Source organism: Poecile atricapillus, chromosome 16, assembly GCF_030490865.1.
Source record: "Poecile atricapillus isolate bPoeAtr1 chromosome 16, bPoeAtr1.hap1, whole genome shotgun sequence".
NCBI classification, from domain to species: Eukaryota; Metazoa; Chordata; class Aves; order Passeriformes; family Paridae; genus Poecile; species Poecile atricapillus.
Genome location: NC_081264.1, coordinates 12,457,929 through 12,470,556, shown reverse-complemented (window position 1 = coordinate 12,470,556; position 12,628 = coordinate 12,457,929). Strand labels below are relative to the sequence as shown.

The window sequence follows — 12,628 nt, the reverse complement described above, 5'->3', positions numbered from 1 at the left end:
TGTTTTTGCAGAGTCAGCAAAACAAGGAGCTTTCCCCAGAGCCTCCCAAGTGTGACACAAAAACAGGGACAGAGATCCAGCCAGGGAGTTGGACTGCTCAGACAGAGCTTGGATAAAACTCACACCTCAAACTGGGCTGCCCTGGGCTTGGAGCAAGCCCAGGAGGCCACGGAGCTGCTCCAAGGGCTGGAGCCAGGCTGGGAGAGCTGGGGGTGCTCACCTGGAGAACAGAAGGCTCCAGGGACACCTCAGAGCCCCTTCCAGGGCCTAAAGGGGCTCCAGGAGAGCTGGAGAGGGACTGGGGACAAGGGATGGAGGGACAGGACACAGGGAATGGCTCCCACTGCCAGAGGGCAGGGATGGATGGGATATTGGGCAGGAATTGTTCCCTGGCAGGGTGGGCAGGCCCTGGCACAGGGTGCCCAGAGCAGCTGGGGCTGCCCCTGGATCCCTGGCAGTGCCCAAGGCCAGGCTGGACATCGGGGCTTGGAGCAGCCTGGGACAGTGGGAGGTGTCCCTGCCATGGCAGGGGTGGGACTGGATGAGCTTTAAGGTCCCTTCCCACCCAAACCATTCTGTGATTCCATGAAAAGCTCACTCCTCACCTGCAAGGTGTGAAACAGCCCCATCATCCACCTGCACCCATCCATCCCCTGCTCCAATATTCCGTGCTGAAGGATGAGGCCTGAATTCCCTCTGCATCCCCCCAGCACCAGCTCCAACACAACCCAGGAGCCCCCAGCAGGGCCACACTCAGCTCCTGAGCTCCTTCCAGCTGCAGAAATTTCTCTGCAGCAACAAGTTCTTTTGGCAGGAACCTCCTGGAAAAGTCAGCTGGAGATTAACCAATTCCACAGTCAAATCCCACAGGAGTGCTGCCTCACCACTGCACAAACCCCCCTGATCCCAGCGGGAAATGACACCCAGCCACACCACTGAAATTAAGAATTATTTACTTTCCATCATCAGTTACTGCTGCAGCCTCGGGAAACCAGGAGAAACAGAGCCAGGACTTTCACACTCTGCTGGAAGTGGGAAGCTCACACAGCTGCCTAAGAGCAAATCCTTAATCCCTAGGAAAAGCAGGAAGTTCTTCAGGGCTGAGAGGAGATTTCCAGAGCAAGGAAATCATTGATGACAAACACCCCTCGGCTGCAGGGCACTGGGATTCCATCAGGGCTTGGGTCAGGAAATATAAACTATTAAATGAAGAGGTTGGAGTGGGGTTTCAATGTTTGTGTGGCCAACCCCTCTGGATCAGCTGAAAAAGCAGAGCAGATCCCAGGGTTTGGCAGCAACGCCCTGGGAGAAGGTTTTACAAGTTCCAAGGGCCCCAAAAAGGGAAATCATCACAGAAAAGCCAGACCCAGCCCCCTGGAGCATCCCTCAACCTCATGGTGAGCTAAGAGCTCAGGAAAATGCCAAAATTCTGTCCTTAGGTATTGGTGGAGCATTTGGGAGTTGGATTCCTGTGGATTCAAGCCTTGACACTGAGATTCCTCAAGCCCTGTGACAGCCACAGTGTAGTGGTGGCTTGGGCTGGGAGGGCAGGGTAGCACTGGATAAGAGCCCAAATGAAGCTGGGTTGTAATGGGAATAAAGCTGAATTATAACCAGGATAAAAGTGAATTACACCCAGAATGAAGCTGAATTATAGCCAAAGTATAGGATGAATTATAACCAGAATAATGCCAAATTGTACCCAGAATGAGACTGAATTATAACCGGAAGGAAGCCAAATTATAACCCAAATAAAGCTAAATTACACCTGAAGATTAATTACTGCCAGAATAAAGCTGAATTATAACCAAAGTATAAACTGAATTATAACCAGAATAATGCCAAATTATACCCAGGATAAAGCCAAATTATATCCAGAAAAAAAGGCCAATTTATGACTAAAACAATGCTGAATTACATACATAATAAGGATTAATTATAACCAAAATAAAGGCAAACTATAACCAGGATACAGCAGAATTAGACACACAATAACACTGAATTACAACCAACACAAAGCCAAGTTATCACCAAACAAAAGCCAAATTACACCGATTCATAACCAAAGCAAAGGTGAATTGCAACCAAAGAAAAGCCGAATTATAACCAGAATAATGTACAATTATAACCAAAATCACACGGGATCCCACCAGGATAACGCTGATTTATAACCAAAACAAGGCTGTGCCGCTGCTGGCCCAGGGCAGGCCCCGGGAACCGGGGAGGTTCGGGGGGTCCGGGGGGGGGTCCGGGCCCCTCAGGGAGTGTGGGGGTGTTTGGGGGGGCCCGTCCCCCCTCAGCGGGACCCCCGTGCCCCGCGCCCACGCGGGCCGTCACCTCGCAGCTGAACTCCATCTCGGCGTCCATGGTGGCGATGCGCACGGTGAAGGTCTTGGGCTGTTTGCGTTTGAGGGAGCTGAAGCTCATGCGGGACGCGATGGCCCCGGCCATGGCGGCGCGGCGCGGTCAGCGCGGCGGCGGCGCCATGGCGGCCTGGCCCCGCCCCTCCGCCGCGCCATTGGCCGCTCCACGCGCTGTGCCCGCCCCCCCAGCGCTCCACAGCCAATAGAAAGATCTGTGGTGGAGAGGCGGGAGCACAGACAACTGTGATTGGGTAGAAAGGACGTCACTCAAGAGAAGGAGCGGGGTGAGGCGGGGCCATTCGGCGAGGTGTGAGGCGGCCATAGGGCGTGACGGTGCCGCCCCCTGGCGGCGGGCGGAGCGCGCTGCAGGCGCGAGCGTGGGAGGGGCGGGCACCGGGACCTGGCGTGGGGACAGGGGGACACGGGGATATGGGGACACGGGGACACGGGGACAGGGGGACACGGGGACAGGGGGACACGGGGACACGGAGACAGGGGGACACGGGGACAGGGGGACACGGGGACAGGGGGACACGGGGGACATGGGGACACGGGGACACGGGGACACGGGGACACGGGGACAGGGGGACACGGGGACATGGGGACACGGGGACACGGGGACACGGGGACAGGGGGACACGGGGGACAGGGGGACACGAGGACACGGAGACAGGGGGACACGGGGACAGGGGGACAGGGGGACACGGAGACAGGGGGACACGAGGACACGGAGACAGGGGGACACGGGGACAGGGGGACACGGGGACAGGGGGACAGGGGGACACGGGGACACGGGGACACGGGGAGAGGGGGACACGGGGACAGGGGGACAGGGGACACGGGGACAGGGAGACACGGGGACAGGGGGACACGGGGACACGGGGACAGGGGGACACGGGGACACGGGGACACGGGACATGGGGACACGGGGACAGGGGGACACGGGGACAGGGGGACAAGGGGACACGGGGGACACGGGGACAGGGGGACACGGGGACGGGGGACACGGAGACAGGGGGACACGGGGACACGGGGACACGGGGACACGGAGACAGGGGGACAGGGGGACACGGGGACAGGGGGACACGGAGACAGGGGGACACGGGGACACGGGGACAGGGGGACACGAGGACAGGGGGACACGGGGACACGGGGACACGGGGGACACGGAGACAGGGGGACACGGGGACAGGGGGACACGGGGACAGGGGGACACGGAGACAGGGGGACACGGGAACACGGGGACACGGAGACAGGGGGACACGGGGACACGGAGACAGGGGGACACGAGGACACGGAGACAGGGGGACACGGGGACACGGAGACAGGGGGACAGGGGGACACGGGGACACGGAGACAGGGGGACAGGGGGACACGGGGACAGGGGGACACGGGGACAGGGGGACACGGGGACATGGGGACACGGGGACAGGGGGACACGGGGACAGGGGGACAGGGGGACAGGGGGACACGGGGACACGGGGAGAGGGGGACACGGAGACAGGGGGACACGGGGACAGGGGGACACAGGGACACGGAGACAGGGAGACATGGGGACAAGGGGACACGGGACATGGGGACACGGGGACATGGGGACACGGGGACACGGGGACACGGGGACAGGGGGACACGGGGGACAGGGGGACACGAGGACACGGAGACAGGGGGACACGGGGACAGGGGGACAGGGGGACACGGAGACAGGGGGACACGAGGACACGGAGACAGGGGGACACGGGGACAGGGGGATACGGGGACAGGGGGACAGGGGGACAGGGGGACACGGGGACACGGGGGACAGAGGGACAGGGGGACACGGGAACACGGGGGACACGGGGACAGGGGGACACGGGGACACGGGGACAGGGGGACACGGGGACAGGGGGACACGGGGACAGGGGGACAAGGGGACACGGGGGACAGAGGGACAGGGGGACACGGGAACACGGGGGACACGGGGACAGGGGGACACGGGGGACAGGGGGACACGAGGACACGGAGACAGGGGGACACGGGGACAGGGGGACACGGGGACAGGGGGACACGGGGACACGGGGACAGGGGGACACGGGGACAGAGGGACACGGGGACAGGGGGACACGGGGGACACGGGGACAGGGGGACACGGGGACACGGGGACAGGGGAACAGGGGGACACGGGGACACGGGGGACACTGGGGACAGGGGAACATGGGGACACGGGGACATCAGGACATGGGGACACGGGAGGCCGGGAGGGTGTCAGGGGACCCTGGTGTGTCCGGGATCCCCGGGGTCAGTGGAGTGTCCGGGGTCTGTGGGGGGTCCCCGGGATGTCTGGGATCCATGAAGGGTCAGGAGTCCGTGGGGTGTCAGGGATCCCTGTGATGTGCGGGGTTTGTGGGTCCCTGAGGTCCTTGGGGTGACCCCGTGTCGCGGGTGTCCGCAGTGCCGTGGGTGTCCCCGCAGGACGGGGCTCCCCGGGTGACACGGGACACGCGGTGCTGTCCCCTCGGTGGCTCCCGGGGGGACCCGGCTGTCCGGGCTCGTGGGTGGGGGCAGAGACTGGGACCAGAGCCCGGGGCGGGCGGGGACACGGGGCAGGACCGGGAGTGGGACTGGGATTGGGATTGGGACTGGGACTGGGACCAGCGCGGGGCAACGGGACGGGACTGGCTCAAATACCGGGACACGGGACGGGACTGGGAGCAGAACCAGCTGCGGTATCGGAACCGGGACCGTCACTGGGATGATGGGACCGGGACTGGGACCCGCCACCAGGGCAAGGGGACGGGACCACGACCCGGATCGGTGTGGGATAGCAGGCTGAGAGCTGGGACGAGCACGGGGGAACGAAACAGAAACTGGGACCCGCTCAGAGCTCCTGGGACGGAAACGGAGCTCAGCACGGGAATAACGGGAAGGACTGGGATCAGTTCGGGGTAACTGGGACGGGAACTGGGACCAGCGAGGGAATAACGGGAGGGACTGGGATCAGTTCGGGGTAACTGGGACGGGAACTGGGACCAGCGCGGGAATAACGGGAGGGAGTGGGATCAGTTCAGGGTTACTGGGACAGGAACTGGGACCAGCACGGGGACTACGGGGTGAGAATTAGGGCGGAGGGGTTGAGGGATACCGGGACGGAAACTGGGACCTTCACCGGGATAACGAGACGAGGACTGGGACCAGTTCGGAGTTACTGGGATAAGAACTGAGACCAGTTCAGGGTTACTGGAACAGAAACCGGGACCAGCACAGGGGGGCGGGGCGGACCTGAATCCAGCAGGAGCAGGAGGGGGAAGGGAGCAGAGGGAGCCGAGAACCTCCCCGACACCCCCGGGGGGACCCAGGCGTCCGGGAGAGGCCCCCGCCCCCGCAGAGGGAAGAACGGCGCCTCTGTCCCCGCGGGGACAATGGGGACATTGACGGGGATCCCCCGCTGCCCCCGCAGGACCCCCCATGGCAGAAAGCGATGACCCTGCCCGCCGGGACCCCGCCCCCGCTGGCCCCCGCACCCAGGTGGGCGAAGGGGGTGGGGGACATTAGGGGGAAACTGGGGGGCTATGGGGGTTGTAGGGCTTGGGGACGGAGGGTTGGGGAACTTTGGGCACCCGAGGAAGCTCGAGGGGGGCATGTGGAGCACTGGGGTGTACGCGGGAGCCCAAGACCCCATAGGGACTTATGGGGCACGAGGGGGGAGCTCTGGGCAGCTGCGGGGGCATTGTGGGGTACAAAGGTAAATTGGGGTGGGAGGGCTGGTAGACACCCTGGCGGCCTGGGGGGGCTGCAGGGGTGCTGGGGGGGCTTTCCTTGGCCCCTCGCCGTGGGTGACACCCCCTGCCCAGCCCTGCCGGCCCGTGCCGAGGGTCCACGCCTTTGGAAAGGGGGAGCAGGCGCTGCGGAGGGACCCCCGCACGCCCCCCGCCATGCAGGGCTGGCTGCACAAGCAGGTGAGGCAGGGGGCTCGGGGAGGGCTGGCGAGGGGGCTCAGGGGCTGTGTTGGGTTTGAGGTGCGGGATTCCGGGAGGTTTGTGGGTTTTGGAGGGATCTGGGGCGGTGGGGAGGGGCTGGAGGGTTGGGAGGGTCTGGAGTGTCAGGGGGTCATGGGGGTGGATATGGGGATTAGGGGGGAAATCAGAGGGAGATGGGGGGAGGGGCGGTTCAGTGGGTGGTGAGGGAGGGTTATGGGGTTTGGGAAGATCAGAGACACTCGGTCGGACCGGGCAGTGTGGGTGGTTATGGGGATGGAAGAGGGGTTATGGGGTTTGGGGGGCATGGCAGGGAGTCCTGTGGGGTTGAGGAGGTTGGGGGGCATCGGGAGGGACTGAGGGGTCTGTGGGGTCAGCACAGGGTCCCGTGGGGGGATGGGCTGTGGGGGCTCAGCCCCCGTTCCCCCCCCCTCCGCTTCTCAGGACAGCTCGGGGCTGCGGCTCTGGAAGCGCCGCTGGTTTGTACTGGTGGATCTCTGCCTCTACTACTACCGGGGTGAGGGGGGCAAGGGCGTCTGGAGACACCCGGAGGGCGTGGGGACCTGAGGGTGAGGGGACTTGGGTGACCTGGCGTCCCTGGGGGGTCAGGTCAGTGATCTCGGGGTGTCCCTGGGTCACTGAGGGTCCCCGCGGGGCTCAGGGTTCCCGGGATGTTGGGCAGTCCTTGGAGAACCAGAATCCCGGGGGACTGGGGGGTCCCTGGGGTGTTGGAGGTCCCTGGGGCGGTCAGGCATCCCCCGGGGATTGGGGGTCTCTGGAGCGTTGGGAATTCCTGGCGATTGGGTGTCTCTGGATGGATCAGGGATTCTGGCAGGATCGGGGGTCCCTGAGGCACTGGAGGTCCCCGGGGACTTGAAGAGGTCCTTGGTGGGTTTCTAAGGTCTGAGGGGCCCGAGAAGGTTTGGGGGCATCCGATGGGACTCAGAGGAGGTCCCCGGCATCCCCGCGATGGGACTGGAGATCTCGGGGTGCAGATGGTGCCTCTGGTGCCCTCCATGGTGACCCTCCTCTCCCCCCAGACAGCAGCGAGCAGCAAGTGCGGGGCGGCCTCCCCCTGCCGGGCTACGAGATCCGCGTCCTGCCCCCCGCCCCCCGCGCCCCCCGAGCCCCCCGGTTCCTCTTCACGGTCAGCCCCGGCTCCCTGGATCCCCGGATCCGGGGGTGCCCTGGCGGGGAGGGACGGGACCGGGACGCCTGAGCCTGATTTACCAAGGATCCCCCATTCCCAGGCTGAGCATCCCGGGATGCGGACGTACTGCCTGGGGGCTGAGACCGCCGAGGAGCTGCAGGCCTGGGTGTGCGCCCTGCGCCGGGGGGCATCGCCCCTGCCCGGGTGAGCGGGGAACGGGGGGCACCGGGAACCGGGGCCCACGGGGAGGGCACAAAGAGGGCCGGGGATTCGAGGGGTTTGGGGGATCCCAGGCGGCAGGAGGAGGTTGGGCAGTTTGGGGAGGGAGAGAGGGGGTTGGAGGAATCCGGGGAAGGGGTCACAGAGGGTTTGTGAGGGGTCACAGAGCGTTTGGCGGGGTCTTGGGGTCAGTTAACCCTTTAACTCCTGTTTTCTCCCCCTTTCCCAGCTCCAGCCGCTCCCTGTCCCAGCAGACACTCCGGGAACCCCGGGGTGCGGATCCTCCCTCGCCCCCATTGCCCACGCACTCCCCAGGTGAAGGGTTCGGGGGCCCACCCGTGCCCCATCCTTGCTACCCCCCAGTTCCCCCACTGCCCCACACCGAGGTGAGATCTGGGGGGAGTGCGGGGGGGAGAATCTGGAACGGCTACTGAATAGGGGAAAACATGAGGCGGGCGAGTACTGGGGTGATTGTTGCAGATCTGTGTGCTGAGGGGGGTTATGGGGCAGAGCGGGGGGACTGAGATGTCGGAGGGGGTTATGGGGCAAAATGGGGGGGCTGTGGGGCAGGAGGAACTGTGGGGCAGAGGAGGGGCCATCGGCCTAGTGGGGGGTCTCTGGGGCAGAGAGAAGAGGCAATGGGGCAGGAGCGGCTCTGGGGACGCCGCGGGTCCGGTCGGAGCAGCGCTCCCTGTGCCCTCCCTCAGGTGCCCCCAGCCCACGAGGAGCTCCCGGCGCGGGGATGTCCCCCCAGGGCCGGGGACACGCCGGAGGGGCCGCGGGGACCCCCCGAGCCCGCGCCCGCAGGTGAGCCCCGGCCACGCCCCGGCCACGCCCCGGCCACGCCCATCTGTCGCGCGCCCCCGCCCATTCTGACCCCGCCCCCTCAGGGAGGAGCCCGAGGAAGCCCCGCCCCCCTGGAGCCGCGCCGCAGCCCCCGCCGGAGCGAGCCAGCGGGACCAATCAGCCACCGGCCCCTCCAGCCGCCTCTTCTGATTGGCTTTCGAGCGCCGCCGGGCCCGCGGGCACCGCCCCCGCGCCGCCGTCCAATGAGGCGTCGCGGTGGCGGTGGGCGGGGGCGGGTGGGCGTGGCCGGGCGCTCGAAGGTGTGGGCGGGCGGCCAATCAGAATCACGCTGCTGCAGGCCAGCTTCTGAGGGGGCGTGGCCGGGCCGAGGGGGCGGGGCCCGGTGGGCACGCGCGGCGCGCGGCCCCGTCCCGGTGCGGAAGATGGCGGCGGGAGCGCGCGGCGGGAGCGCGGCGCTGCGGCGGCTGCGGGGCGGGGGCGCGGGCGCGGCCCCGCGGGGCGCGCGGTGAGTGGGGGACCCCCGGGCGGGGACCCCTGGAACCCCCGCCCTGAGAGCCCCCGCGGCATCCCCGGATCCCTCATCCTCCCCGGACCCTGCGTACACCCCGCATCTCCCCCGCAGGGGACACCCCGCATCCTTCCCCCGGACCCTGCGGCTCCCCCGGACCCCGCATCCCCCCTGCTCCCCGCATTCCCCGGGGCGGAGACCCCCACCTCTGAGCCCTTGAGGCCCAGATCTCCCCCGCTCGTCTCATCCCCCGGGCGGGGACCCCCGCACCCCGCTCCCCTGAGCCCTCCCATTTCCCCCCCGGACCCCGCATTCCCCCCGGACTGCGCATCCCCCCGGGCCGGGATCCCCGTATCCCCTCTCCGGAGACCCCTGATCCCCACTCTGTCCCCCGCATCCCTCCCGCTCCCCGTATGGCTCTGGGAGGGGACCTCCGCACCCCGCTCCCCTGGGCTTCCCAATCTTCCCCCCGGACCCCGCATCCTCCCCGGACTCCGGACCCTGCTTCTCCCGGGTTGGGACATCCACACCCCGCTACCCTGATCCCCCCCTGGACCCTTCATCCCCTCCGGACCCCGCATCCCCCCGCTTCCCGCATCCCCCCGGGTGGGGACCCCGCATCTCCCACCCCCGAGCCCCCTGAGCCCTCCCGGACCCCGCGGCCCTCCCGGAGCCCGGGGGCGGCCCCCAGAGTGGCCCCACGGTCGTTGCCTCGCTGGGGACAAAGGTCTGGCCGCAGCTCGGAGCCGGAGCCGAGGGGCCCCGTTCCCCCCCCCGCCACTGTGCTGGGGGGGGGAGCCCGACCTTCTCCGGGGCACCGGAGCCACCCCCGGGGCTGGGGGGAACACGCTGGGGGGCTGCTCCCATCGCCCCATGTCCCTTGCCCGTGAAAGGGGCACTGGGGCAGCCCCTGGGTTGGGGATCCCGTGCGGGGGTGCCCCCATTGCCCCATGTCCCCTTGCCCGGGTCACCGTCACCGCAGTGGCCATTGGGGCTGAGGGGGCTCCCATGGGGGCTGCCCCCCTTGTCCCACAGCCCCACACCTGTGTCCTTGCTCTGTTGGGCAGCACGGCCAAAACCCCTCTGGGTTCAGGGGGACAGACTGGACCTGGGGACAGAGCCAGCCCAGAGCTGGGACAGGGCTCCCGGTATGAACCGAGTGGAATCCATTGAAGTCCCTGGGAGAGGGGATCCCTGGGAGCCGGACAACGGAGGCAGCTGTCCCCAGGACTGGCAGTGGGGCCTCTGGATCCTGTTTTGCCATCCAGCCTGGTCATTCCTGGTCATTCCTGGTCATTCCCAGTGTCTCCCCTGCCCCGCTGTCCCACAGGGGGTACTCCAGGGAGGCCGAGGGAAGCTGGTTCCGCTCCCTCTTCGTGCACAAGGTGGATCCCCGCAAGGACGCGCATTCCAACCTCCTCTCCAAGAAGGAGACCAGCAACCTCTACAAGATCCAGTGTGAGTGCTGCTGCCGGGAGGAAGGCAGGCACGGATGGGGTGTGCCCCTCATCCATTGGAACCCCCATTCCCGGATCCTTCTCCCCTTCCCAGCCCCTCTCTCCTGTCCCTGCAGTTCACAATGTGAAGCCGGAATGCCTGGAAGCCTACAACAAGCTGACGTGAGCACTCTGAGGGGGCTTCCCAGCACCCCAGCGGGATGTTCTGGAATGAGAGGGGTGGGAGAGCTCGTGCAGAGCTCCTGAGTGAATCAGTGTCCCTGATCTGTGCCTCAGTTTCCCTCCCTGTGAAATGGATGCATCCCCCAGGCTGCACCAGATCCTGTTTGGGCAAACCCTGGGAGAGCAAAGAGGAGCACTGGGAGGGTTTTGGGGTGCTGCCACCCACCCCACTGCCCCCTTCTGTGCCCCCACAGAGAGGAGGTGCTGCCCAAGCTCCACTCAGACCCCGACTACCCCTGTGACCTGGTGGGCAACTGGAACACGTGGTATGGCGAGCAGGACCAGGCAGGTGAGGGCAGGCAGCAACTCCTGGAATGTGGCAGACATTTGTGCCTCTGCTGCCAAAGGCAGAGATTTTGGTGGGATTTTGGGGTGCTGCTCCCCTTCCCCACCCCAAAACCCTCTTTGTAGTGCACCTGTGGCGCTTCTCGGGCGGGTACCCGGCGCTCATGGACTGCATGAACAAGCTCAGGCAGAACAAGGTACCACCAGCGGGGTGGGGGCGAGACCCCTGTGCCCAACACCCCCGGCCCGCCCCGAAACCCCCGGCTGGGGCTGTCCCCAGGAGTACCTGGACTTCCGCAAGGAGAGGAGCCGGATGCTGCTGTCCCGCAGGAACCAGCTGCTCCTGGAATTCAGCTTCTGGAATGAGCCCCAGCCCCGCCAGGGACCAAACATCTATGAGCTGAGGACCTACAAGCTGAAGGTGGGGATCAGCCTGTGCCTCATAGGGGGTCTTCAGGCTGACATACCCCAGGTTTTGGGGGAACCCCCCCAAAATTCCTCCTTCCTGGATGAGGAGACTCCAAGCCAGGTGAGCAGGGGGCTTCTGACTGGTTTTTACCCCCCTGTTTCCAGCCAGGGACCATGATCGAGTGGGGCAACAATTGGTAAGCCACTGGTTTCCCAGCATGGAGGGATCCAAGGTGGGAAAAGCTTCCTCTGGAGAAGGGGGGACCCCTGGGGGGGCAGGCCCCCCATGTGTCCCCTGCTTTGTGCAGGGCTCGGGCCATTAAGTACCGCCAGGAGAACCAGGAGGCAGTCGGGGGGTTCTTCTCCCAGATCGGGGAGCTCTATGTGGTGCATCACCTCTGGGGTAAGGGGTGTCACCCCTGGGGGACCCCCGGCCTGGGGGCTGGGCTGGGGGGCTCAGGGTGCCAGCCCCATCCTCTCCCCACAGCCTACAGGAATCTGCAGTCCCGGGAGGAGACGAGGAATGCGGCCTGGAGGAAGAGGGGCTGGGATGAGAATGTTTATTACACTGGTGAGTGGGACCCCCACCCGCTTTGGGGACCCCCTGCCTGTGCTGGGGACCCCCTGCCCTCACCTCTCTCTCCTTTCCTTCCCCAGTCCCGCTGATCCGGACCATGGAATCACGGATAATGATTCCCCTGAAGATCTCCCCCCTGCAGTGATTGGGGGCCCCCGGACTCCCCGCCCTGCCCTGGCCCTGCTGGGGAAGGGCTGGGGAGGTTCTGCTCCCTCTGGCTCCCAGCTCTCTCCCCCATCCCATTTTGGGGTGCCCTGGGGGATTGAGAGCAGAGAGGGGAAGATGGGAGCCCCCCATCCTGCGGTGGGTCCCCAGGATGGTGCTGCTGGGGGGGCTGGGCAGGCTGTAGAGGGGCCTTAATTGCTCCTGATGAGCCCAGCCGGTGCCTTTGCTGCCAATTAAATATTTAATATGCTAAAGCCTGGACCCCTCTCGGGGTGGGGAGGGCACTACTGGGGGTGCTTGGTGTGACCCCCAGGCTGGTGCCACCCATGGGTCTGCCCTGCCCCACGTGCTGGATGCTTCCTGCACCATAGGATCTCCACCCATGGGTGCTGTGATATACTGAGGGACTCCCCAAAACCCCAGTGTACCCCCAGTGCTATTGGGGCCCCCTTGACAAACCCATGGATACCCCCAAGTGCCATCAGGGACCCCGTCCGATGTCTCTGGATCCCCCAGT

The 12,628-nt window shown here is 65.6% G+C and overlaps 2 protein-coding genes across 7 annotated transcripts in view; one reads left to right on the top strand and one right to left on the bottom strand.

Annotated features, from left to right (window-relative positions):
- The window catches only part of NF2 (NF2, moesin-ezrin-radixin like (MERLIN) tumor suppressor), a 46,417-nt gene extending 43,774 nt beyond the window's left edge, over positions 1-2,643 (bottom strand). The window contains exon 1 of one of the 4 annotated variants that reach the window (XM_058851420.1): positions 2,338-2,643. In XM_058851420.1, the coding sequence (XP_058707403.1) occupies positions 2,338-2,451 (114 nt within the window). In that variant the 5' untranslated portion in view covers positions 2,452-2,643. The remainder of the gene's footprint in view (positions 1-2,337) is intronic. The other 3 variants (XM_058851419.1, XM_058851418.1, XM_058851422.1) reach the window with 3 other exon arrangements.
- Positions 2,644-5,390: 2,747 nt separating this feature from the next.
- NIPSNAP1 (nipsnap homolog 1) lies at positions 5,391-12,365 on the top strand. 3 transcript variants are annotated; one of them, XM_058851449.1, is made up of 18 exons: positions 5,391-5,449; positions 5,797-5,864; positions 6,191-6,295; positions 6,758-6,830; positions 7,358-7,460; positions 7,564-7,667; positions 7,912-8,068; positions 8,390-8,489; positions 8,573-8,994; positions 10,301-10,455; positions 10,571-10,616; positions 10,871-10,965; positions 11,088-11,158; positions 11,242-11,382; positions 11,535-11,566; positions 11,678-11,772; positions 11,857-11,940; positions 12,027-12,365. In XM_058851449.1, exons 2-18 carry the CDS (start codon positions 5,805-5,807, stop codon positions 12,089-12,091), a joined length of 1,908 nt encoding a protein of 635 aa, XP_058707432.1. In that variant the 5' UTR covers positions 5,391-5,449; positions 5,797-5,804; the 3' UTR covers positions 12,092-12,365. The 3 variants fall into 3 exon arrangements, with proteins under 3 accessions (XP_058707432.1, XP_058707433.1, XP_058707434.1); XM_058851450.1 differs by having other exon boundaries at positions 7,354-7,460; XM_058851451.1 differs by lacking the exon at positions 5,391-5,449 and having other exon boundaries at positions 10,328-10,455.
- Positions 12,366-12,628: the final 263 nt, after the last annotated feature.